The 27673-nt window shown below is 40.5% G+C and overlaps 2 protein-coding genes across 3 annotated transcripts; both read right to left on the minus strand.

Moving 5' to 3' along the window:
• Nucleotides 1-879: 879 nt before the first annotated feature.
• Nucleotides 880-4658, minus strand: cdca7a (cell division cycle associated 7a). The gene is made up of 10 exons (XM_034561420.1): nt 4528-4658; nt 3798-3938; nt 3574-3696; nt 3301-3489; nt 3131-3208; nt 2857-3036; nt 2622-2750; nt 2388-2537; nt 2159-2295; nt 880-2066 (listed from the first exon to the last, which is right to left on the minus strand). The coding sequence occupies exons 1-10, from the start codon at nt 4546-4548 to the stop codon at nt 2033-2035; spliced, it is 1182 nt and encodes a 393-aa protein (XP_034417311.1). The 5' UTR covers nt 4549-4658; the 3' UTR covers nt 880-2032.
• Nucleotides 4659-6406: 1748 nt separating this feature from the next.
• On the minus strand, nt 6407-27319 carry zak (sterile alpha motif and leucine zipper containing kinase AZK). 2 transcript variants are annotated; one of them, XM_034562373.1, is made up of 20 exons: nt 27163-27319; nt 25511-25700; nt 24507-24594; nt 20564-20665; nt 19265-19330; nt 19115-19143; nt 18471-18608; nt 16708-16794; nt 16548-16622; nt 16354-16460; nt 14192-14327; nt 10863-10907; nt 10746-10776; nt 10488-10627; nt 10300-10362; nt 10132-10221; nt 8124-8240; nt 7879-7953; nt 7565-7715; nt 6407-7332 (listed from the first exon to the last, which is right to left on the minus strand). In XM_034562373.1, the coding sequence occupies exons 2-20, from the start codon at nt 25667-25669 to the stop codon at nt 6635-6637; spliced, it is 2397 nt and encodes a 798-aa protein (XP_034418264.1). In that variant the 5' UTR covers nt 25670-25700; nt 27163-27319; the 3' UTR covers nt 6407-6634. The 2 variants fall into 2 exon arrangements, with proteins under 2 accessions (XP_034418264.1, XP_034418265.1); XM_034562374.1 differs by lacking the exons at nt 6407-7332; nt 7565-7715; nt 7879-7953; ... (4 more) ...; nt 10746-10776; nt 10863-10907 and adding an exon at nt 11964-13515.
• Nucleotides 27320-27673: the final 354 nt, after the last annotated feature.

Genomic DNA, 27673 nt, shown 5'->3' on the forward strand with positions numbered 1-27673 from the left:
TTCATGAACACTGCTTCAAAGCCTGGATGGCGAGTCACGCTGAGGATGTGAAGTTCCCTTCCCTCATTTATCTACTGATTGTCTAAGAAGGTAAAGTAAATATTCTGCAGACTATTCATTTGCTGTTGCCATAGTTTGATAGTAGAACTGGAAATAAGCGTTGCTTTTCCCCATTAGTGTGAACACACAGCAAATTCTCTGGGGACACTGTGAGACCAAGACCACAACAAGGGCATAGTCAGCCCACTCGTTTTTCATGCCGCAGTGACATTTTCTACTAAACATCGTAATGGAAACTGGAAACTCCTGTGAGGCTCTATTTAACATTTAACATAGTAGAGTGATGTCGACCTGAGCAGAGCAGGAAGTTGCTCTCCCTCTGTGCATGTTGGTGTTCTTCTTGCTTTATTGACATAGTCGGGCCCATAATGTCCATCTTTCAATGCTGAAACAAATGCATTGATATAAAAATGCTGTTTTGCTAATGGTGTTTTATGCAAACATTCACTAGTTTTCCAAATTCTTAATTCTGTCATGCCTGTTTTAGTAAGTTACACATGTTATTAGTACGTTGTTTGTGTAGTACGTTTAATGCAGATTATTGTTGTACATTGTGATTATTTGACCCGTTAAAGCTTGTGCAGACTAGATCGTGTCCTCTTTTTAGCCTTTTTCCCCCCTCTTAAGGAATGCAAACTTAATTTCAACACTGGCCGTAGCTCGCTAACAGCGGTGGAAACGTTAATAAATCTCCAGCCTTCACGTTCCTTATTAAGATCTTCCATCATCATATTCTCCTACATGTTTCAATAACAGTAATTACAGCTGCCACTGTTCTGGATAGAGTGATAGTCAAGTCAAAGAAAACTGATAACATGATTCTGCAGTGATTAACACTTTAATGAAAATGTACAGTTAACCCATTGAGCTCAGATCACGCATTGACATAACAGATGTGCCCATCAACAGTTCAGCATTACTCTTCTCGTTAGGAGTACAGGGCCTGATAAACACAAGCAGAAAGATAACCTCCACCTGCCATTACACCGAAGAAGAAATCTCAGCCGTTGATTATTTTTGAGACAGTATCATATAATCAGTGTGTCCTGGCGCAGGTCGAATGAAGTACATTTCAAAGATGAGCAACACAAAGGTTAATTCCATGTCATTCAGCGCAGAGTATCGCACTTCTGAACAGAAAATGCAGGCCATAACTCTATTGCCACTTCAGTGGCACCTTCAACGATTCCTACTTAACAGTGTAAGGTAGAAAATGAGCCAAAGAGACTGGAGCAGAGCGAGAATGTGCTTTAACAGGATAAAATGATTTACAGGTATGAGATTCCCATTAGAGTGTGCTAATTGTTTCCACACCATTAGTGACAGTTATCTAATGAAGGATATTTAACCAGGCGCTGTAGTATATCACACAGTTCCTCTCGGTTTAAAAGTGAGAGGCAGTGGACCCCAGAGTCTATGCCCTTTCCACCTGCACCACCTCAGTGGCATGCAGATCACTGGGCCATTTCTGCAGAACATCCAAACTAAAGCAAACGTTTTGTGTGTTTTTTTTACATTTTCAGCAGATTTACAAAACTTGTAAAAACACAAGCATTTGCAACTATGAATAAAAAGACATTCATAGTTGCAGTGTAAAATCTGTACATTTAAAACAATGTTAAAATACAGTAGATCATCTGAACGAGCCTGTATTTTTTTGCCTACGAGTTCATAATTTGTCTTAAAACATTTAAAGATCCATAGGAATGTTCGGACAACAATCATGTATGAGACATCTTCCTAAAATTTGTTTTGGTCCACCGTAGTTTACAATCAACCCGTCTCAGCTCTTTAAAACAAAAACAAAGCAAGCTGTAGGCGAGAGAGAACAGGCTGCATGGCCCTCCTCCAGATGTCAGATGATCATTTTATAAACATGGACAACAATTAGCATTGCGTTATGACGCTTGAAACACCATGAATATCTGGACTGGTACAAACGATCCCAGAGTATGTCAGTCAGGTCCACATTTCACTCGCCACACTCTTCCAGCTTCTTCTTCAAGCTGCAGTGAACATAAAAATGAGTCTCAGTGTTAGAAACAAGACAGACAGGTCCAAATGAACACACTTCAAATTGTACAAATGCTCCAGTCACCTTTTCAGGTAAGCGTGCGCATTGTCAAATCCATGGTATTTTGCCAGGTACACCAACACTCCTGTGGCACAGCGACCATCTCTGGCCCGACAGAAGCTGCAGTTACAGATCCCTCTGCATGGCGGGCAGAGCCACTCCTACCATGAACAACGATAAAGAAGTCAGTGAGACCGGCCCAACACACCCACGATCACATGTCAACACAACCTTGCATGTTTTAGGTACTCACCGGATTCAGAAGAGCGTCACGGACCTCCTCTCCGTAGCGGTTCCGAAGACAGGGGCCGCAGAACTGCCCCCTCACCCCCACACACTCTGGATTACGACAGTGGGTTTTGGTGTCGATCGTTTTCTGGCGGCACTGGTGGCAAGTGGATCCCTGAAGAGAACGAGAAAAGTGGTCAGGCAAAGAGCTCAACGAGCAAATGCAGCCGCTCAAATCTTGTCATCATGTGGGACCTACAGTGCAGCGGTTGTAGACTTTCTCCCGCACGTTGTTGCAGATGCTCTGCAGCTCTGATTCTGTGATGTCATCCACAGGCCGCACGACATGAGGGACGGCCTTTGCGCTATTGGAGGTGCGGCAGCGGGGCTGCGCGTGAAATAAATGTAGTTAATGCCTTTACGGTTCACGAAGAGAATTTTAATGCAATGTAAATAGGTGACGAGACACGCAGGCGGTTTGTGATGCGATTTACCGGATCACAAATTTCCTCAAAGTAGCGGCTTCTGCGAACCAGGCTGAAGCCGTCCTCGGGCTCTTCCTCTGGAGTTGGGATGGGGGGTCCGTTCACCTGTGTGCGGGACCGCGTTTGGGGACGAGACAAACGCTCAATGTTTCTCCGACGAGATCCTGGAATTCCCATTGACCGGCGAGGCTGAATAAGATAAAACGGTACCTGTTTATATAGAGCACTGATAATCTCCCATGTGCTATGGTGCGTAACAATATTTATCGTCAGGTCAAAGTACCGTAGTAGATGCAGACATTGCCATCCGTCCTGGGAAAATACCGGGTACTTTGTTCAGCTCTGCCATGAGCTTCGCCAGCTAAAAATAAGACATGAATGAAAGAGTTCAGGTCAAAGTTCAGTTCATAATACCAGAAGTAATTAATGTGAAATAAATAGAGCAAATTGTACCATTTCTTTGTTCTCCTTAATATTAAGGGCTCTCTTGCTCATGAAGTTCTCCTCTCCCTCAGAGTCGGAGTCCTGTACTTTATTTTGAGGGAGTGGTTCGGATGCAGGCCTCTTCTTACCCGTCTTCTTGGTGGGGAATGTCATGGCAACCTTCAGGTGGCCACGTCTCAGAGGTTCAGAGTCTACTTTCTGAAAGAAAATACAATTCACGATGACGACTAAACCTCAGTCTGAGGCAGTTCTGAAATGTGTTGCAGCTTTAGAAAAACGTACCATGGCCTCCATCTGGCTGTTGATGACACTCTCATCAAACACGCTGCACGCATCCTCCTCCGATGAAGCCTTAAACGTCCTTGGTTTCTCCGGCGTCCTCCTCGTCGGTCTGAAGCAGCCCCTCTAAACAGACGCAATCCTTTGTTGCAGGTGATGTTGCACAGACCCCACACGTTCACCACCATTTCATTAACAGCAGGAAGACATAGATATATTGTTGTTACCGTGTTTGCAAAGCCTCCATCGGAGCCAAAGCTATCACAACTGTCATCAGAGGAAGAAGAGGACGTCTCCATGGGAACCAGAGGCAAGATGCGGAAGCTCCTCAAACTCATCCTGGTCGATGGAGGCCGGGCTGCCAGAGTCTGGACATCATAACGAGTACGATTAGGAAACATGGAGGCGTCTGTATCTATACAGTTTATTAAAATTAATTGTCAACATGCCACCTGAGCATTTGAGCAGAAGAGACTTTGACCTCTGAACAAATTCACATGTTCAAACTACATGTTTAGTACAATCACCTTAAATAATTAATTGAAACGTGTCTGTCATAGAGGCTAAAAAACAGCACATTGCTTAAATGTTTAAAAAGTTACAGTTCTTTTTTCTCCTTTAAAGTTTTACTTAATTCACCTGATAAATTAATCAACGAACACTAATGTTTCAGATCAAACTTTAGCATAGTTTTGCAGGAGGAACACCCCCCTGTTTAAACCTGGCCAAATGTAAGATGGCTTATGTATACTTCAATACAACTTTTAGTTGTTGTAGATTAAACAAACTAAACATTTTACAAGTTAACTTAACTTCCCCATCTAAACTGATCTTGCCCTTAAAATGGTTAACTGAGTTAATACAAAGTGGTCATAACGGGATGTTTTATGATCAAGAAGATAATACAGGAGTATTGCTGGTAATGGATCAAATGAAGCAACGTGAAGCTTTTCTTACCTTGGAGCGGGTGGCTGGCATCTTTTTCTTTCAATACTAGTGGCACATAAACCGAGAACCAGAAGCGAGCCGTGCAGAACCGAACAGAGCCGTGCAGCAATGAGGACGTCAGGGCGTCAATGGTGGTGAACAATGAGGATCAATGCAGCTGCAGCCAGTTCCGGCTGTTCGTTTTCCCGCGCCACCGGAAGGTCCTGAAAGATGCATAAAACGGTTTCACGGAGTAACACACTGTGTAAGACACGGGAGGTCACATTAATAACCCGTATCCTTTATATATATATTTATATACATGTTTGATATTTCCTGGTTTGATTAAAGTCACACACGTATTGATCTGTGAGGCGTTCAGGGAACCAGAGCTGGTGCTCTTCCATGTGCTTTGCCATGGCGCGAATCTTTCTATTTATGAATTTGCATGCAAGGCGGGTAAAATGTTGAGCTCTGTGCGACTATTGAAGAGGTCAAAGGTCAACCCGCTGAAGGACGTCAGTCACGTGCACGTAGACAGGACGTAGCAATGAAGGAAATGAAACTTTGATGAGACTTAATGAAATAGGAATATTGCCGTTACACTTTATGAGGGTTAAGGAGGGAGATATATTGTCAAAGGAAACAGGGAGATACAGGAATTTAATTTAATAAAGCTGAGTAAAAGGGGCTAATAATAACAGATAGCACTGACTGGCAACACAACTGAGATAAGACAAAAAGTGGATATGAGAGACTCACTCCAGCTCACTCTCTGCTCAGACACAAACAATGCTGGTACAACCGTACACAGCAGAGCGGACAGCATCATCACCCATAAAACACGCTTCTGGCAACACAAATCCACTGAAATATGTTCAATAAACCAACACTACCTCACTACACTTATGTGTAATATGTGCCATTTTATTACTTAAAACTATATAATTTAAAACTGTACCCCAAACTGTACATAGTAGCACCTCTCTTGTCCTTGTACATAGTATCACCCCTCTGTATACATTACCACTTCTGTTCTCTTTTATATTTTGTATTTTTCTTTTCTTTCTTATAATATAATGTTATTTCTAAAACGTTGACTCGGAGAGCCCTGCATAAGAGTTCCAATGTGTCCAGGCACAAATGGCAAATACAAATCTTGAATCTTGAAGCATGAACATAAGACAGGTGTGGTAAACCAGACCTAATAGAACTTTGCACATCTGGATTTATGAAGTTTACCTCTACTTTGTAATATATCTTATATCCCATACTATATTATAATATCTTACATATGTTAATATACTCTTTTAGTACATTATATACTATAGTATATATCTATTATATTTCTATATCAAAAGAGAAAAACACCAAGTCTCATCACTTAATCCTATTATATTTTAGTCTGGTATATGCTGTTTATATACACTGGTGACTGTGTTGTTACTAATCTAATCCCACCACTGTTATATTTGCCTTGTCTTTAATGCTCTTGTAATACTAATAGTATAATAGTTAATTTTTTTTGTCCTTTAGTTTTACAAACCTCTTATTATTATTATTATTATTTTCTTTCTCTATTTAGCTGTACTTATTTCTGTCTTTATGCTGCTGCAACAACCGAATTTCCCCATCGGGTATCAATTATTGTCAAACAATGGAATTTGAAAACCAAGTTATATTTCTGCACCAAATAAAAACACGAAAGAGACAACTTAGAAAGTATGGATTTGGACAAATGAACACTTTATCTTGGGTAAAGGTGTCATAACAGTGTATTTAATTACTTGCGAGAAACCAGGCTGATAAATAAGAATTAAAAAAAATGTCATGCATCCATGCTACTGGTTGATTGCCATCTACTTTTTAATGGAAGGAAGGAAATGAAGAACAAGGACTGAATTGTCCATTTCTAGAATAATAAAACAGCATTTATAATAACATGACAGGAGCCAGTTTTTTTGTTTTTTTACAATAAAAGCTTATGTTCATACATATATACATCCGATCATAGGCGTCAGTGTGATTCTTATACAATAGGCAGTTCATTTTCAGCATGTAAGCAGACATAATTCATATAAAACCTTTTTTTAGAGCATGACATGTCAGGAAGCTGTCACTTCATTTGTGGCCCACATTAAGTTCTTCCACCAGCACCACGCCCTCCCCTGCCCCCTCTCCGCTGTCGACCTCTGACTTGTTTATTGTCCTGACGTGGTAATCTTTTCTGTCGCTCCACTTTGATCCACCCTCCATCGCTGGCTTTGGCCCCCTGTTTTTCCTCACTAGGGTTTTCTGTCACAGACAATATACCTGGTATTGAGGGGCGGTTCTGTGGTGCGACACTGTAACTGTTGGACCGTGGCCGTGGCTGTCGTGAGGTTTTGATGGTTTTATTATGAACATAGTTACCTCTAGCATTGGCCAATGCGTACCCCCTACTCTGCTCGCCTGCCACAGTTAATGTGTTGCCAAAGTAGAGGTTTCGGCGGTGGTCGTGCACTGCTCCAGTGCTCAGCGGGCGCTCTCGTTCCCTCTCTGAGGCGCTCTCTGACGTGGTGCTGGAGGGGCTGCTGCCCTTTGACCCGAGATGGAGCGAGGAGAGTTTGGCCGACAGGCTGGTAGTTGGCGAGGAGCTGCGAGAGTCAATCCAACTAGATGCATGGGCGCGGTTTGGAGAGCGACGCACAGCTGCAGCATAAGAAAACCCCTGGCTTTCATGTGCAGACAGAAACTGTGGCAGAGTGCGGGCAGTCACAGCAGCAGTCGTCTGCAGGGACTTCTGGGTCTTTAATTGCCTCTGCCTTACATTGTACATCCACGTGGTATCAATATCTAAAAAGGAACATATGCATTGATTAAATTAGGGTGACAGTCTGTCTTTAACACTGTATATATATATATATATATATATATATATATATATATATATATATATATATATATATATATATATATATTTGTGATATCTTCAAATGAGGAAATTCCAAAATCTGTATTCGTCCAGCAGTGAAAACTGTGGTTTTGGCACTCGTTAGTTCAATACAGTAATACATAAAACAATTACCAGAGTAAGACTTGTCTATGGGGCTCCAGTTGATGTTAGCAGGTGTTGTTTCGATGACCAGCTCCACAGTCTTGATCTGGTCTTGTCTCCCAATGTGACTCCAGGTCACTTGACAGCTGTGTCTGGTAGACTTTGGTGACTTGACGTCATTCTGAAGTCAAAATAGAAGCAGGATACAGTATATAATGTCGAATATTATTTAGTGTCAAAATATGTATGCTGTGGGTTCTGTGATTGCATTTGATGCATTTTCAAATTCATATTTCAAATGGCTGACATACTATATTCGCTTTGTTTGGTGAGGTGCATCTCACCTCATAATTGACTGTGTAGTCGACTTTATGGTTCTGCTGTATTCCAACGATCCATTTGTCCATCACAAAAGGTGGCTGCATTGCAATGATTTTAGTTGATGAAAAAATATGACTGATTATCTCACAATACAACAATCTTCGAGGTATAATGCAACCAGTTAAGTCAGAAACAAAGAAAGCATTTAGCATTGATTAATACGTGAGTGGTCATATAACTTGTTCAGCAAATGTGTTTCTGACGACACCTTAGTCATCCGCAGGATTTCCACATCTTGTTGGCCGACATTAAAGATGACATCTTTGATGTAGGTTAATGCAATGTCATCTCCATCAAGTTCCATGTACATTTTCCATTTGCAGTCCTTTAAAGAAAAAAATATGGGTTCAACGTTTATTTTTGTGACACTGATATCTAGTTACTGTACTAGTGCAACACAATCTGATAAAAAAAATAAGAACAAAATAATGGTGAGCTAATGTACGTCTGGTCCGGTGCACTCAGAAACAACACCCGATGGTATGGAAAAGTTTCAAATTGCAGTATTATGTATGGATAACTTGGTATATAACTCTTGTATATAAACCAACAGTACAACCTAGAGGTAGTTTGATGGTAGTGGGCAAAGAGCCACTTACTGTGGGGGGAGGACAGAAAAACGGGAAATTGTATCTAATGCAAATTATGCAATGTATGATTTTGAAGCACCTTATTTAGAGAATGATCTTAGTAAAAAGTGAAAATTGTCACATTTTATAAAATTCTATAAGGGACAGTAGCAAACATTTTTATGTAGACATTGTAAATTCCCTGCCAAACACTATGTGTTATTATTCTTGACGGGATCCAGGATTAATTTCTTGAACCAGGAATTGGGTCGAGTTTAAGTGATAAGGGTGCCGGTTTTTCCTCATGACTTGCTGCATGCGGCACACATCAAATCCTCACTAGGAGGCACAAATCCCCAGACCTCTTCTCCTGCATACTGAATGCTGACGAAGCAGTAATGATTCTGCCAATCCCCTAAAGCCGGCCACGAAAGCCACAGGTCACCGCTTAACCACACAGGGTTCATGGCACAGGCCAATCCATTGTGTAGCGATCACAGAGAAAGACATCAGAGGAGTGGCACTAACACACTCGTCTGAGGAGCCTTCGCCCTCTCCTGCATCGTCCCCAGGGGCTGGGAACGGCTCAAAGGGGAAGCTTCAGCAAGCCTCTGGCTCAGAAACACACCAGTGGCCCCGTGCTGGCCTGTTGTCGGCACTGGACGGTCGCACCGGGGCTTCCAGGTCCATGCGAGTCTAATCACTCCAGCAGAAACAATGTCTGGTAATGATGCCTAGGACCCGAGTGCGTCTAATGACAACTCATACATAATTCAGCACCTTTCACTTGGCTGCACGGTGATATCCTCATTAGTAGGGGACCCTCAGTGGCTGTCAGATGGTGGCCGCACAATCGTGGGCCCTCATTTTGTCTTTGAGAAGTGCAGCTGCTTCCATGACATCGCCAGCAAAGAGGGGCGAAGGGAGAAAAAAAAAATGCAGTGCGGGTTTGTTTTATTTCGTGCAAAAATCCTTCCAGTTTGTAAAAACAAGGCTGACACGGAACCTGACACCAGGCAGGGGAAAATAATTAGCTCTCATTTTCTCAGCCTCCTGTTTCCTTCTCCCTGCTGTGTTTTCTACCCACTAAACCACCACATGTCAGAAGAAATGGGAGGCAATTAGCAGGCTCGTTTCAGCCCTGCCGAACACACTGAAAGAGGACTATTTATGATGGGACAATGAACAGCTGAAAGATTAAATAACGTTTGCCTTTTAAAAAGAAAATGACTTCTGGTAAATGGGCTATTTTTGATTAAATTCAAACAGCAAGTGAAGAGCCATCCTTTCTCCACAGTTTGAGACCCTAACAAAGGGTTGTGAGCTAGTCGGGGTGAATGTGGTACATGGCTGAGAATGAAATGTTTATTCGTCTGGTTTTATGCATGTCTAGTGATGCTTTCAATGGTCAGTATAACAGCCATCATCATGAATCCTCAGAACAAACAGCTTCAGTACAAGGAGGCTGATTCAATCACGGCACACCGATTATTCTGTACATCTATTTACAAGGGAACAATATCACAAAATGTATTAATGATGTTTTTAGGCACCCAGTGAACGATAAACTACATCTGATGCTCACAGCTGCAGAATATGTTGATGCAGTCAGTATGTGTGTGTGTGTGTGTTTTACTATAAACTTACAGATGTCCCAGTTCCTGGTTTCCAGTGGTACCCAAACACCAGCTCCAGATTTACAGTTTTACTCATCTCAACCTCCTTTCCCAGCTCATCCTGGGAAAAAAGGGTATTAGGCACTAAATATGCACAAAGCCACCCACAAAAAAAAGAAGAAAGAAGAGGCGTTTATACCTTCAACAGAGGTGGGAAGTGGACCAGACTGAGGTAATCATTTGTTAGCTTTTCAATTTCACCCTGCCAAAGAGAAAATGTGAGATTCCCTGTGATTCCAATATAAATGATCATAAATCTCATCCTGTAAATTACGAATGGATTCAAAGAAATAAAACAGTTGTGGTTAATGGTGAACTGTGCCTTGCCTTAAGGTGCATGACGTGACCTTTGGACTTGACCCCCATGTCCCTCATGTCGTTTTCTGTGAGCAACAGCAACCTCTTTCCAGTGATGTGGTTTTCTTTAAACAGGTCGGCATACAACTGCATGCCGAGTGTACCCTCCTCTGAGATAGAAAAGGACACGCCCAGATTTTAAACAACAGATTACAAATAAAGAGTCTGAAGATACCAAAGTTGGACTAAAGATAAAGTAAAGTATGTATTTGTATGTAATGTACAAACCTGCGCCAAATATCTGCTGCATCCAGAAATACTGAAAGAATAAAATGGTAATACAATATTTTTAATAGCAATCGTGTGTAGATATCTAAAATAATATGTTATGAGGTAAATACTGACCACATGCTCTTCTGTCCATGTATAGATGTCAAAGTGGGGCAGCAACTACATAAAAACAAAAGACAAACAGAAGTAACAGCAATAGAATATGGATGGATACAGACAGTATAACATGTGTATTCATGACAGACAGATTTTAAATAAAAATCACCAGACTTAAGTAATGTTATTAAAATGGAAAATAGACATGTTTTCCATATCTGTGAAGCCATTACTTTTCCAGTTATTGTGCTGTGGGATGAAGACGACTTGCCTCTAATGGTCTATATCAAACCGAAATGTCCATCTGACTGATCTAACGTGATCTGTTTGAATGATAAATCATTTATTGCTCATTAAATGTAATCAGGCAGAAACCTGCCAGCCAAAATAAAGATTCCCTCATTGTGATCATGAGATGGTGTGTAATGACAGAAATAATGCAATGGGAAATTGGAGGAAAGATGACTAAATGAATGAGTAATCCCCCATTCACTGTCTTCGTCCCACGACATCTGATAACAGTTCAGATTATGAGCTGAATGCCGGTCTCAATAGACAGTCGCTGCCATATATTTCAGTGCAGCCCGCCGCCTCGTAAAGCCACTCAGCACCGCAGCGTTTTCCGCCTCCTCCAGTGCTGCGTGTTCGGAAGTAAACAGATTCAGAAACACTCTGCCGCTGCCAAAGTCTCATTGGAGCGCCTTAACATCACTTTTCAAGCAGCATATTGTGTTTCACAAATGTGCTGCTGCCGTGATTCTTTCTCTAAGCATCTCAAAATTAAAAATGAGGAGCACAGTTTTTTGTCTATATGACATGTGTGTGTGGAATCTGCTGGCGGGGGAAAAAAAAAAAAAAAGCATTTGGTCTAGTTCACACAATTCTGCCCCCATGTGGACTAAGTGGAGGATAAGTAACCAGACCATGAACACTGGGAGTTACAAACTGGCATGAAGTTAATATCACAAGAATCAGCTCAACATGAATGCCCAGTGAAGCAATATAGTTCACAATCTTATTAAAAATGGTATCGGTCACGCTCTGTTCTGTCTTCTATCATAAAGGGTTTGGCAATAATAGTAGTAATACAACATCATTCTCATGAAACAGATCAGCAGATCAATAAACTGATTTATTGACAGAACAGTGAAGGATGCAGGAAAATAAGTCACATCAAGAAGCTGCTGGTCGTATGGTTTTGGTGGAAGCTCGAGGAGATTACTCACAAGTGTGGAGGTTGAATGTTTCACACAGGGAAATGTAAATGTTGGTAAGAGTCTGTGTTCATTGTTATGTCTAGTCTTGTGTGTGTGTGTGTGTGTGTGTGTGTGTGTGTGTAGGGCTTGAAGGCACAAGAGGACAGTCGATGTTTGAATATTAGCTCATGGCAGGATGCTAACAAGCAACAACACAGCAATACAGAGGATTACATCCTCATGAGACTGACTGATGATAACAAGTGAATGGGACAATGTAATGTGCTATGCTCGAGGAAGCATGTCCTTCCCCCAGATGAAGTCTAATACCTACTTGAACACTAATGCTAATACGATTTCCTCTACTGTAAAGTGCAGGTATTGAGGCAAATATTCAGTTAGACCGTATGGTGTGAATGTGTATGTAAAGTGTGTCTACAGAAGGAAATGGTTCTATTAAAATCTACGTTTTTTGGTAAAATCTGTGACTTCTGCATTAGGCCTTTTAGCGCAGACACGCTGTTATTCATAGTTATTTATTTATTAATTTGTGTCGATCTTGTAAGGCCTAAACAAGAAGCCATTCTTGAAAAGTTAAAATGTGAAATGCGCACTGAAGTTGACACGTACAGCCGCGTCGTTCTCCTGCTGTTTTGAACCTGGGTCAGTCAGAGGAAAAAACATGTACTTTCTCACCCTGGTAAGAGACTGCATCTCAACAACTGCACTCCAACACATCCAGAACAAATTGGCCAATCTTAATGTCAGCAAAATGTCACTTCATCATAAAAGCCTGGCCCGCTCTAAGCAACTGGCTCATGTGGCTCTTTCTTCACAGCATGGCACTATACATCCAGTACATTAGACATACGGTAAATGACATCCATAATATGCATAGGTGGAGGGCTCCAAATATATTCTGCAATATCTTTCTGTGCGTCATTGAGCGATTTCTGAATACAACTTGAACAAAGCAGAAGGAATATCAAGCCAGTATATATATATGTTGCTGGTGTTTCTCATGATTATTGAATTGATCAAAATAATCACGACTTCAAACGTAAATCATTATGAAATATTGCTTCCACAAAACCAATAATCCATCAAGTGAGATTACAGTATTTGTCAGATGCAGCTGTGGCAACGCGGAGCGTCGGAGAGCTTTATTCACTGTCGTCAGACCAAGTGAAGCGTCCCATTCCCGGAGTCATGTCGATTTTGTGTCCTTCTCTGACACAGCTCGACACGGAGGAGTCCTGCCTGGCCTGCATGTGGACTTGCATGCCCGAGTGCAGGATAGGCCGGCCAAAGTCCAAGGAAAACATGTCCTCAAAGCCCTTCATCATGGACTGCAGATTCACCTCCTCGTTACTGGAGGTTGTGACCTGACATGACATCTGTGAACTGTTTGATTCCTCCATCTTAGACTGGTAGAACGACTGAGCGCTTATCTTTTGAGCCACAGGTAAGAGGAGCTGAGAGGCAGACACGGGTAGAGAAAGGAGGGACACGGGGGGAGAGGAGGGCGGGGGGGTTAAAGAAAAGAAGAGAGGATAGAAAAGAAAAGGAAGTAAGTGATCAGCTTCAAAACACAACACAAGTGTAAATAAGAAAAGTGGACAATCGTAACCCCAACCCAAGAAGAAAACTAGATGGTAAAAGACAGTTAACAGAACAAAAGAATAAGGCGCGGATAGGAAGAGAGGACGAGATTTCAGTGTACTTGATCCAAAGGTGTTTGAGTTATCCATCCTGGACACTACTGTGGCATTCTGTCACACACGGTTTTCAGAAAGCAACCATGTTTCGTTCACAGGAGCACAAAGTGCAAACAAGAAAAGACGCCACACAATCTGTTGTGTCTTTTGCATGCAAGTACGACAATGCAAGGAAACAAACAGTAAAACAGCAACGCCGTGCACTGCAGTTCTGCAACGCTCACAATTCAATAGGAATTCTGCTAAGAAATGCAGCATTCACTCTGTGCATCATGATGCAAATGCATTTGTTGGGCAACCGTGCACTACACTGCACATAAATGAAGTACCGCCAATAATACACACTTCCCATGACGTAACTCATTCCACACTTTGTTATTTTCATTCAACCTGCTTTCCCATTTTCATGGAGAGGACGTAATGAGGAACTCACCGGGCTGTTGGACTGTGCGATGAGTTTGTGCTCCCACATCTTTAGACGGCGCTCTCGCTCCTTCAGCTCCTGCTCTTTGGTACTCAGGTCTCTCTCCAGCTTCTTAAGTCTCTCAAGCGTAGCTTCAATCTCACACCTGCAGTATACAGTAACAGGACAATGTCAACAAGTCACCAAATATCTCCGCATTGAATATCGGAAAACACTAAAGACTGGTATGGTTTCATATGTTTCTTTTTATCAGGACTAAATAGTGAATTTGTCATAGACTATTTTTTGCTGTGGATTAATACACAATTGAGGCTCTAGAGACTATTTTTTCAGCAAGGTGTGTTACATGTGGGATGGGTTCAGTGCTCGTTCATTGAAGTGAAGGAATATGTAATCCAGTGTAATGCTGTGGCCCATTGAATAGTCTCCACCCCTAACCATTCAGGTTTCCCTTCTTATTTATACTTAACTAGCCTTGAGGTTAACTGACATATTATATTTGTAAGGCTCTATGTTTTTATTGCTGTATTATTCTATTAAATGTATTATATTACAATTAGAACATATTAAATATCACCAGCCTTATCCTTTACACAGCCCAGTGTGAAGAATAGTGAAATGAGCACCAGTTAAAGTACCATGGCAGTAATCAGTGGCACATACTAAAACAGAATAAAGTAAAACTGTAAAAAAACAAAAAAAAACACCAGTGATGCCCTGCAGTCAGAAGGGGATTAGTCTGTGACTCAAGCTTCGGATGCCAAGGACGGGACAATGTCTCAGGTGGAGGAAGTTTGTTTTGCCCAGCAGGTGGGGCTGCACAGTGTGTCGTGGAAATCCACGCTGAGCTTCAGCCCAACAAAAACTTGGTTCTCACACTCGCTCTCTGTTCATAAACACATGCAACAGGAAAGCCCATCCTTACTCCTCCCAGTCCTCCGGTTCCTCCACCCCGACGCTTCCCACTTCAAACAATTTCTGCTCTTGCTCAACTTCCCTAATGATTTGTTCTCTTGCCTAACGCTTTCCTGACAAACTATTTGGCATTTCACATCGTCCTGTACACTGTTCTTATTCTGTCTCATACAGAGTGTTTAGTTGTACATGTTATTTAACTAATGGGACATTTAGTTCTTCAAATAATTAGATCACAAAATTCAAGTTCTAATTTTAGATGTCATAAAACAATTGTTGAATTAAATCTGCTGCTTTTGATCATTACACTCTCCGTGTTCGACATTTGATGTTTGTATAATATAATACAATGCAAGGTAGTGAAGTGGATCTGAAACAATGAGTGGCAGTTTCAAGTAGGGACTCTCCCCTTTAATTGGAAGGTGTTTTAATTGGCTATAAGAGCAGCTAAAGCATGCTTACATGCTGAACTTGGATGGTGAACATTATAGCTGCTGAACATCAGCATGTATTATTATCATGAACATATTAGCATGCTGATATTATTTTGCTCAAAGCACCGCTGTGTGCATAAGTGCAGCCTCCCAGTGCTGCTATCAGACAGTAGACTCTTAGTCTCGTTATACATAACATAAATATGGTCAACATAACATCTCACTGCCCTATCTGGTGAAGCTCCCTCCAGCTCTGATCACCCACAAGCCAGCGAAGCTTATCGTATCGAACCTTTCTGTGTCACATTCTCATGTTTCTGTTTTTCAGCAGCCAGTTTCACTCCAACCTGCTGCACCTGCAGATGGCTGCCTGGACATGATGCCACCAGCACAACTTCTGAGGAAAAACCTCAGAGCACAGACAAGCCCCGCAGAGAGGGAGACAGAGAATAAAGTAACAGCTGAGACTCAGGCTGTGCTGAACATCACCAAACCTCCAGCTGCTCATACAACCCAATTAAACACTTCTACTTGAAAAAGATGGTGATTATTTTTAGGGCCTTATGGGTAAAGAGAGGAAGTATATCCAGATGGATGATTCTGTGGAGGTTTTCATGCCTTTATGTAGCTATCAGTGTAATTATTAAAGATCTATATGCACGCTCTCAAGTCCTTTTTTGTATTTCACGGCCCCCGTCAGCTACATTTCCCCATCACTCTTTGAAAACAGTTGCACATTTCCTTAGGCTGAGGCAGTATATTGGTGAAAAAGACAGTTATAAATACATTTAGTGGGCCTGGGAGAATGGCTGATCACATTACCTCCATTCAGCCTTGTTGTGAAGGAAAGAGTTGCACTGTTGAGGAAGTTGGCTGTCATTAGACATGGACTCCAACGTAGAGAGGATCTGCTTGAACATTGGCCTTTCCTGAATCGACATACAAACATTTCATTCAAATGAAAGCATACACATGTTGTCAATTTGCATGCTATTGTAGCTTAGCGGATCACTCACTTTAGGTTCTGCCGTCCAGCAGTCCCTCATGAGCTCAGCGAAGCTGTCCGGACAGCCACTCGGGATGGTTAACCTCTGAAACACACACAGTCAGATGTAGGAGGAGCTGAAGGGCTGCTTATGTGAAACGGTACATACACATAATCCCACACGAGAGTACCTCATTTTTCTCCACCACGAGCCAGGCCACTTGTAAACCTTCCAGACCTTTGAAGGGTATCTCACGAGTGAGCATTTCCCAAAGCACCTGTCACAGAAGTCAAGAACCAAGGTCAGTAAACAAAAGTTATAAAGCTGCCATATCATACGCATAGATGTATGTGTATGCTCTGTAAATATACACACATCTACTGTATGAATCTTCTGTTTTGCCCCACCGGGTTTCGCAGAAAAAAGGTATAAATACAGAAATATTGTGTAAATAATAAATATTGTAGAGAACATTTGTAGTTTTTAAAAAATCTATTCCTGTTGTGTATTTACATACAAATAAACATTGGAGAACAAATGCAACATACAAAATAGATTTCCAACAATGATTAAAGACTGCCATGACTTTCTGAAGTGCCACAACAGCCCTCCCTCAATCTCCGTGCTTCTCAGGTGGTATTCAGTCGTGTCAGGTATTCAACCTGAGTTGACAGCTTTAAAATAAGAGATCATGAAAAGGGGGATGAGAGACATTTTTCAAACACCCAAGGGCTCTTCTGTACTCTACATTTCTGCATGTCTGCACTTGCCAGCTGCCTCTCATTACATGTATGTATTTTGCTATAGAATTCAGCTCATCAAAAGTGTGCGGGAAGACTGCATACTTACTGTAAATCTGCAATTATTTTTCTTTACCTCTGACACAGAAAGCACTCATTGCAATCATAAACATTGACTGTTTAGCTCATAAAATCCTGCCTAGTGTATATCTGAGGAAACAGATTTCTTTAGATTTTGTATCTGGAGATTTACTTTTGCATTATAGGAACATTTTGAAACTACTATAGGGAGCAATTTTCACTAGAGTTCCAGGAAGAAGAAAGACAATTACGATTTCTAAGAGGCTTTACTTCTAAGGTCAAAATAACTTCTATGCTCCACTTGAGCAGAGAAAGAAATGCAGAAATACTGGTTGTTTTTTTTAAGCTTTGAGTGACTTTAGTGCAATTTCTTCTAAATATATTGAACATATCTGATTCATTTTTACATAGGTTTGTTTATTTAAGCATTATTATCCAATATTTCCTTTAAGAAAAAAAAATCATTTTGGATCAGGCTGTGAGTCTCACTGTTCTATGATTCACTGGGATTCTGCTTCTGCTTCTGCTTCTGCTTCTAATTTTGATTCTGCTTCTGATTCTGATTCTTGTCAATCATTTGTTGTTTGATCTTCGATGTGCCATAATGAATACATTTAATTGGATTTGATGATACCATTTGTAGGAGAACTGACCTCAAATTATGGTTTAAAGAACTGGAGTCCTGAGTCAAAAGACTAAAGAATACTCATCAAAACTGCTCGACGGATGGTCAGATAGTAGACTCAGCAGACCTCTGCAGCTCTAATTTAGTAGCTGAAACCAAGTGGTAACCATTTGGGGACAGAACATGGGCAACTGTGTAGTACCATATGATTTAATATGGAGAAAAACGATTTAATATGTCCTCAATACAAAGTATGTAAAATACTGTATGTATACCAGGATATTGCACTTTATCTGTTTGCAATTTGCAGTATGCAGCATGCTTTTCTGGCTAATCTGACCCACAAATCTCTGTGCAGCGGATATATGAGCAAAAAAGGTCAAAGTTCAAGGTGCAATGTTATGAGGAAGTGGTATGTTGTAATTCAGGTCAGGTCAGGCATGGGGGCATGCAAGGCAGCGCGTTGCTGCGTTGTAATTGAATGCTTACATAATGTGTGTCACTCACCACACCGTAGGAGAACGTGTCACACGTCTCAGACACGGGCAGACTCTGGATCACCTCCGGAGCCATCCAGGGAAACGTGCCCACCAAGGACATGTGTGTTGTGTGGGTTAGGAACTTGGATGCCCCGAAATCACAGATCTGAAGTGACAAGAAACACAATTAAGATGATCAGTGTCTGTAATAATCTGCAAGTGTGTATCTGTTGGTGATGCTGTTGTTAGTAAATGCTACAAAGTGGGGTATCTACTGAACCGTAATCACATCATCACATCACACAAATGCTATTTTCATCACTGCATTGTGGCCCACTATGCTCTTATCTCATGATAAGTCAGATATAAAAGAGGCTTCAACAATGTTTGGAGTTACTGAATAGTTTTCCATTATACACTACCTCTCTTTCATGAGTTTGATTTAATCTCCTTTCTACAGTAAAGCCCACCAGTAATGCTGGTTCTTGTAAATGCTAAGTTAGTCACTGCCCTCTTGTGTCCACATACTGTAGGTAAATAACATACCGGTATTTCATGCTGATATTCCTTTTAAATTCTGAGATAAAAGTTGAAACATGCAGTTAACCAGACAGTATCACCTCATCAGAGCATTCTTATTGTGCAGCATATTGAGTCATAATGAAAACCCACCTTGAGAACCTTGTCTGCTGACACGACAACTGCAAGAGAGAGAGAAAAAGTCAATACGACTATGTATTCACTGAATATGTAGCATTTGTTAATGTGTACAAATTAATATGGCTTTGGACACAAAGATATTCTAGAAATCAAATCCTTTACCATTCCTGGACTTCAGGTCTCTGTGGATCACCTTGACGGGGGCCTCTGAATGTAAATAGTGCATTCCTAAAGCGGAAATAAAGAGATTTTTTTTTTAAAGGCAGGTCGCTGGAAGCATGATATACTCTGGTGGCTCTGATCAATCGCAGGAGAACATCATGCTTGTTTTATCCTGTTTGAAATACTGTATGTGTAGAGTACATACATATTAGGAATTTGCTAAGGAGCCAAATCAAGACTCCTTGACTTGTATCTTCAATTTATATTATTATTTAAAAGTACACCCACTGTGCCAGCACACACTTAACACACAAACATTGGTTATCAATGTGAACGTTGATCATGATGAAGATGACATGAGTCAGCAAAAAGTATTTTCTCTTGAATTCTTTCACAGCTTTAGCTGTTTCATCACCACATTTCAGATTGAACCTGCTGACGAGCTTCTTTTCAGACTCCAGTTGGGTTTTAACGGGAAACATCAGCATAGTGCAGCTGTTTGATGACGTGTTTTAGGTCTTAATGTCATATATTATGCAATTGTGTTATTCTTACAGAAACTGACTTTCATAGGACTGTCTTTTAAATCACTTTTAAAAAAACAACTTTTTAAAATTTATTTTCTTTTATTATGTTTTTAAAAAAAAATTGTTTTACTCAATGCTTTTATGTTGTTAGTATTTGGCTTTTAGTACATTTTATTCTCTTTGTATTTTAAACATTTTCTGTCTTTATTGTAAAGCACCTTGTAACTGTGTTTTGAAAGGTGCTATATGAATAAAGTTAATTATTATCAGTGTTGTTATTACTTGTGTCTAGTTATGATATTACCTGCCAAACAGTTCTCAAGGTGTTCTAGCAACTCTGCAAAGAAACTCTGAAAATCCTAACATCAATCCACGTGTTCCTCAGGGTTTATTCTCTAGAGTAATAATCTGCAACTCAGTTTTGAATATATCCAAAAATCACAATCTAAATCTTGTATAAAGATTATACAACTTTTAGAATGTGTGTGCTTTGCTTATTATCTTGTTATGTATATATATATATATATATATATATATATATATATATATATATATATGTATATTCACATTACTTTTTTCTTCAAAAACAATATTTCATCATCATCAACCATGTGTGAAACCTATTGTTATTTTGTAAAACCCTGTAAACTGGCAAGCGCTGGGCCTCAACAACTTGCTCCTGCAGAAATAAAGGTTTTCAAGAATTGATTAATCCAAACACATTTGTTATTTACTAATATAATCAAGGAGATCAAATAATTGTCACAGTTACCTCTGGCGATCTCTGCAGCCCACGTCATGATCTGCCCCATGTCCATTTCCTCACTCTCATCACTGGACAGGTAGTCGTACAACGATCCACCACTCGCATACTCTGTGGAGAAATGTGATCCTAATTGAGTTTGCTTTATTGGAAGTTACGGACTTGTGGATGACGAAGCGTTGAATTGTACATATAAGTGCCTTATGTAATAAACAATTGTCGATAGATATTTCACCAGAGGACTCCTGGAAGCTGCTGACTGTCGTGTTTACAGATCGCTCCTGTCACTCACCTGTCGCTGTATATGAGCTCAATTCATCACAGTGTAACTGAACACCGCTCGCTTCGGAGCCCACATGTTATCAACTCTCTAAAACACAAATAATCATACTTTATGCTCTGTTTTCTAAAGTTGAATAGACTTCGAATGTGGCACTTCTTATGAGCTCTGACAACAGTAAGTAGGATTCTGCTAAATCCCCCTCACAAAACTCTCAAAGATATACAGATATCTGTAGACAATATCTTGTGCCTGAATAAAGATAAACAAGCACCATCATACCAGATAAAATCGCAGGAACACTTTGTTTGTGCATAATAACCCACTCCTGTTACAACACAGTGTACACATGCATAGGCGCCAAGGCAGGAGTCTAATTAACAATCATAAAATAATCTTTTTTTATGAGTCTGAATTTTGCTTTGCTTTTTTTTCACCTGACAGCATTATGAATAAGCTCACCTGACTTCACCTATGTGTACGAGTGAAGACGTGTCTGCTTCTGCACTTTACTGTCATACGTTCATCCACATCCCATGAATAATAGGGCTAGCTGAGGCTCTGTTGTAAACAGCACTTTGATTTGATCAATAAACACAGTTTTCAGAGTATCTCACAGGTAAATGTACCTTTATCCCCAAACCACAACTGACTATTGTTCCACTCATGCAGACGAACAGAGACAAACAGGTTTCTCAAACAGGTTGCCGATGTCAGTTTGATAGACAGGAAACTGCTTGGCCTGATGCTGTATGTCAACAGACAGAGGATCTTTATAATAGAGCGGATGAATGTGGACATGACATGGTCAGGATGGCAATAAACATTTCCCCTGTATCTGCTGCTAATTAGATTATGCTTTTGACAAATAGAGACACCAATAAGCTATTTACCATAGCTACATACCATAGAGACTGTTGAGGTGTCACAAGTCTTTGATTTATGTTAATGTTCATTTTCTACAGGTCTCACACACACAGATATTACATAGAAAGCATTATTTGCATGACATTGAACTCAAGTGCAAACACTGAGTGCAAGATTTCACATGAGAGACTTCTGCTCACAATAATCTCAATCTTCTCCTGCAGCACATGGAGCTCTGTGAATGTAAAATAGAATAATATAGAGGCAGCAGTTGCCCAACGTTGCTACAGTGTCATATTGTGCGAGGTGAGGTTTCATAATTCTGTAATGCAGCATTTCAGGAGAGTCTTCTACCACTCTCTGTTCCACAAGAAAAGGACATAAATAGTAATTAGTAAACATTATATCACTGTGGTGATTTGAAAACAGAAATCTCAGGTCACTGAGGTTATGGAGTTTACCTGAGATGACTGTAGTCATGCTAATGATGTCACACAAGGAAAACATGTCAGTGGGTTCTGATGTCAATGACAGGAAAGTTTTGCAGGACAAAACAGTTAAATGTTCTTGTGTTAATCACCACTAGATAATAGCACTAGATAGCTAACTTACACTTGTGTCTATACATGCAAATGTCCTTTTGTTTTACCTGTATTTTAGCTATTCTTATTTATTTATTTTTAGCTTTTAGGATGTTTTAATTATGTGAAGTGTCTTTGAGTATTATGAAAAGCGCTATATAAATTAAATGCATTATTATTATTATTATTATTAGTGTTGTTGCTGGTAGCAGATTACTTATCTTGATTATTATCAAGATATGTAACGATTACAAATAATTCAATTATGACTTAAACCCATATATTAGTACCGCTTACGCCATTAGCCACCATTAGTTTAACTAACATAATTTAACAGAATATTCAAATTTGGACAAATAGGGAAAACTTCAAAATGTAATATTAACCAATTTAATCTTAATCTCAGGGTTGCAACAGAGTTCTTCTCAAGGTGTACAGGGACTTATTGTTTCATATACACACAAATCAAATGATCATGTTCTTCATTTATTACACTGCATAACTAAAGTACTAAAACAGAAACAAATGAATAAACAATAAAAGAAACAACATTAATGGAATAAATTAAGAATTAGAATCAGTGACTCTTATCATTGACATATTGAATACATTTACGTTTTACATTGAATTTAGTTCTAAGGATTTATGCAACGTTTAGCAGCTGAGAGTTTAAGAACACCAGGGAAGATTGTAAATGCTCCTTTATATATTTTAATATTACTTTTTTTAAATGTTCTTAAATCTAAGATAATATTTTATGTGACATCAACTTATTTGGCCTAGGGACATCAAACTCATTTACATCTGTGAATGGTATTGTTTAACCTCTGATGGACAAATTGGAGGTTGAGCTGCTGTTCCACTTTGGAAATCTGAATATTGTTGTATGATTGTAGTTTGTTGAATCGCACTCTCCCACCTGTTGCTACATTTGGCTTTCTCTAATATCTCCGGAACCCGGTCGTCTTCTCCGTTGAGGTTCGGCTTGGAACCGTTCGTCCTCGTCTTCATCTCTCTCAGCAAGATGCTGAGTCGCATTAGACGTCCCGGGTTTGCCAACGTGGACAGTTCAGAAACCCGAGGCCGGAGAAGAACCGGCAGAGCCACGAAGGACAAAATGATCTATGGTATTTGTAGTCTTTCAGAAACAGGTGAAGGAAGATACTTCTTCATTTCAGCATTAAAGACGAGAGTCAAAATCCAGAGTCCAAGAGAGAGGGAGAGCTGACGAATTCTTGCTTTATCTTCTTGAGAAAGAGAAAGGTGCCGTTTTATGACGGGAAAAGGAAAACCACTCCCAACTCAACGATCTTGATTATTTAATTTCACCTTATTTTACCAAATGAATACCAGTTACTTACAGATTTGTTTGAATTCTTCCTTATTTGAACTCTGTGCTATCACAGCTGCAAAATAATAAATAATAGTTTGATATGAATTACATGATGAAACCTGATCAATTAAAGATTGAATGAATTAGAAGTGTTGGGTCAGAGACACAAAGGCTGGTCTGTTGGTCTGAAAGAGGTTGAGATACAACTTGCAGGAAGAGTAATTAAACATCCCGTGTAAATGGCAGGAAACTACAATCATTTAAAAAATAATTAGAGACTCAGCCTGAACGATTTGAGTGTTGAGTCTTACATGTCCAGACACATGGTACATTTAGTGTTCAACCATTAAGTGCCCTATAGAATGTGAGAGCAGTTCCTGAAAGAAGTTTATTAGTTCAGATTGTATCATAGAGATTTCAATTTGAGATACTCTTGGTGGACATCCGCTACACACCTTATATGTACTCTTATCGTATCGACACCTTTTTACCCATTAAAGCTGATTGTGATTCTGAGAAGACATGGTTTAAAATACAATAAAACTTAAATGACATCTCCACAGTAAATGGAATGTTTGTGCAGAGGCATTGTAGGCCCCTTGGTACATGAGATTTATTCTTCTCGGCCTATAACCTAAACACAAAAAAGGGGCACCCAACTAACTACTGTGTCAATGTGTGCACTTCCCGAACCCCGTGGCATTCACTAATGTTTCTATAGAAACCTCTGCACCATTCAGCGTTGAGCAAACTGCAACTGATGCAAACAGATTTCAGCTGCTGCGTTTCCTATCATGCTGTAGCCGAGCAGCTCTGGTGAACACTGATTATCATTGAGACCTACTGTCTGCTTTATGACACGGTCAATATGAAGGCGTTAAAAAATCTCACCTGTGACGATTCCATAGTTGGGAGCCTCAACAATCGCGCCATAAAACTGGATGATGTTACGGTGGCTGAGGATGCTGAGGATTTCCGCCTAAACAATAAACATAGGAAAACATAGCTGGGACTTTTTGTTCACCATATTTATCATCTTAGTTTAGCGTGTGAGCATTGAGTAATCAGCACTAAACCAAAGACAAAGGAGGCTTGATGGCAATGTCATGGTATTTGTGGTAAACCAGAGGACTGGACAAAATGAAATGCAGACCTGGATAAGAAGTTTAAGGATTGACGTCATCATCATGAACGAGACATGAATGTTTTTACCAAATTAGAAATCAAAGAGCAATCTATTCAACAGTCGTTGTGTCCTTTCACTAAAAAACACAAATGTCAACCTCTTGGTGGCGCTGTAGGAAACGTCAGAGTATCACCAAAGACAGTAACATGAATGTGTGTGAAAAATTACACGGAAATCTAGAAAGATGTCTGTGAAACTATTGCATGAATGAACAGAAACTTGACAAAACCAATGTATTTAATTGTAGTCAAACACTATAATTAAATGAACAATTGGTTCAACGTGAAAGGATTACATTATACTTTTCACTGAACAACCATCTTTCCAACACTTGAGTGAAGTTGAATGGATATCTGTGATCTTTTACAATTTTAAAAAAGAAACCATGAATCGCTTTATGAACAACCTATGACGGGACAATTTCCCTGACAAGATTTCAAAGATAGCTCTTTTTTTTGTCTGTAAGACAATGAGCCTGAGCTTTCAAAGAGATCTCAGAAACAGTCCCTGCTGTAATTGGGCCAAATACATTCTTTCATTTGGCAATACTGTTTCTTTCCCTGCATATTTCTGAGACTGGGGGTGTATAATGACCATGAGTGATGGGTACATAAGTAACCACATCCCTCTACAGGGGGTAACAATTAAAATGAGTATTATACTGACAATTAAAAAGTATATGAAAAGCACAGGCAATTATGACTCCTACCTCGTTTTCAATCTTGAGCAGTTTCTTCACCGCCACCTCTTTATCCTGGGAGATCCACCTGGCTCGGTACACACTCCCGAAGCTGCCGCCGCCACAGTTCTCGTAGAAGAGGACGTCGTCGAACTTGATTTGCACGAAGGAGGCGCTTGGAGACGACATCTCATAATGACACTCGGCACCAAGAGTGCTTCTGTGGAGGGGTCACGGAGAAGGAAGGAAGTGTGGTTCACTCAACAGAGTCGCGTACGGTAAAACAAAAATAAGTCCTGCTGCGTAAGACGCTTCAAAGAATAGCTTCAGATTGGATGAGACCTCAACATGACCTTGAAAGAGGCCACTGTGGCTGATTCTGCATGGCGATAGCCCTGGTTTTAGCTCTGCTATCTCTGCTGCACACACACTCCTCGTCATCAGTACCAATAAGCAATGAGCTCAGGCTCCAGACTCTGCTTGTATAAGGACGATGGCATGCCTGGTATGCTGTGATCATGCAGCCAAAGTCGCAATGCTATGCCAGCACGGTCGGTACAAGTAAGGCCACAAGTAGAGCGAGCGAGAGGATGCACTGTCCCTGACTGTTTCGAGACAAAAACATGGAGAAAAAGCTCATCTTCTCTCAGGCCATACATCCAGTATTAAGTGTCAGGGTTAGAAATGTGATGCTCCCAAAACTGGAGTCCACTCAGATTGATTATCACATCCTTTTGTTTGACTAAAAGCATAAAAGCATCTTATGAAAGACATAATTCCATCATTACAGGAAATTGTAGCGCGGTTATTGTTCATAGGTTTCCCATTTCAAGCTGAGCAATTATGGCTTTTAAAAGGCTGTTACCTGGGTATTCATTGGGATTGCTATCCATCCCAGCGGGAAATGCCTCCATTGTCACAAAGGGGGGCCAATGCTCTCTGCTGATGTACTTGTATGCATGCTATACTTAGCCTCACAGCAACCAGCCCACAGCATTGTCGTCCACTCAAGAAGCCGGGGTTACTGGGATATGGTAGCACTCCTGATCTCCTTCCTGCCTGTTCTCACTTAATAACAAACACTGCAACAATAGCGGCCTGATAGCCATATGTCACACTCTAATCCAAACATGAATGAAAAATAAATCACACAAAGCTGGCAGATAGTAGGGTGACCTGTCAACTTTTAGAGTTTTACATCCAAAACAGTCTGCAGCGAAGACTTATAATCACAGACACATCCAAATAATTATATCACAATCCTAAATAGTTATCAATGATCTTACAGTGCACGGTATTGATCATGATCTGTGTGGCTTAGAACATGGTGTCCATTTGCATGAGTATAAAGGCATTATGTGCTGCACACATTTCTCAGAGTTCAAACTTGAAAAAAGCCACGGGCATATTTTTACTGCATCAACATGGCAGTGGAACATAGCGTCCATAACTACCAGTATCAGTATTATTACGACTGCACGTGTTTTAATTACACTTGTACGGAATCCCTTTACAAACACTGCTTCTCACACTCAATAATTCAAAACCAAAAGAAAACCTGTAGAAATATGATGTGTAGCCTACTATAGATTATGAACCAGCCTCCCATAACACTCCTACTCACATGGATACCAGTGCGCCACCATGTGAATGCTGTCTCTCGACATTATGAACATACATACCGACATTAAGTGGGAAGCGTTCGTCTCCTGCGTTGCTCGTCGGAGTTGCACGTTGCAAAACGTTCAGTGAGAAAAGCGGAGAAGTTTTAAGAGTTCCGGGAAATCTCATGTGACGTTTTCCTGATGTCTCCCCCTCACCCCGCGGTGGTTTTACTGGTTGCACAACTTCTACCAGCCAGCAACAGCCAACACCGACTGGACTGCCCTCGTTGACACTCGCGATCCCAATGACAACAGCGCCCCCCGCTGGACCGAAGTGGGACAGACTCTGAGGTTCTCCGAACTTGTTTTTTCCACACCGTCCCAGGACGGTGGTGCTCCATGTGTGGTCCGCGGACCGGTCGAGGTCCCCATTAGAATAGTTCATAGGTTCATAGTAACACTATAGCTTTTATTCTTCTGTCAAATGTCATTGTGTTATAATGTTCCTCTCACTCTGGTTTAAACGTATTTGTATGCATTGTGTGCACAAATTAGCTCTTATCTTTCCCAGGTGTGCCAGTAAATCTTA

The sequence above is a fragment of the Cyclopterus lumpus genome, chromosome 21, assembly GCF_009769545.1.
Source record: "Cyclopterus lumpus isolate fCycLum1 chromosome 21, fCycLum1.pri, whole genome shotgun sequence".
Classification (NCBI taxonomy): Eukaryota; Metazoa; Chordata; class Actinopteri; order Perciformes; family Cyclopteridae; genus Cyclopterus; species Cyclopterus lumpus.

Excerpts from the sequence above, each read along its gene's own strand:
- cdca7a (XM_034561420.1), bottom strand. The coding sequence starts at position 4,548 with ATGCCAGCCACCCGCTCCAAG. Across the intron at positions 3,697-3,797 it reads ATGGAGGCTTTGCAAACACG|AGGGGCTGCTTCAGACCGAC; the intron begins GTAACAACAATA and ends GCGTCTGTTTAG. Across the intron at positions 3,490-3,573 it reads ACAGCCAGATGGAGGCCATG|AAAGTAGACTCTGAACCTCT; the intron begins GTACGTTTTTCT and ends ATTTTCTTTCAG.
- zak (XM_034562373.1), bottom strand. The coding sequence starts at position 25,669 with ATGTCGTCTCCAAGCGCCTCCTTCGTGCAAATCAAGTTCGACGACGTC. Across the intron at positions 19,331-20,563 it reads GGCTGCAGAGATCGCCAGAG|GAATGCACTATTTACATTCA; the intron begins GTAACTGTGACA and ends TTTCCGCTTTAG. Across the intron at positions 16,623-16,707 it reads TCGTGGTGGAGAAAAATGAG|AGGTTAACCATCCCGAGTGG; the intron begins GTACTCTCGTGT and ends TGTGTGTTTCAG.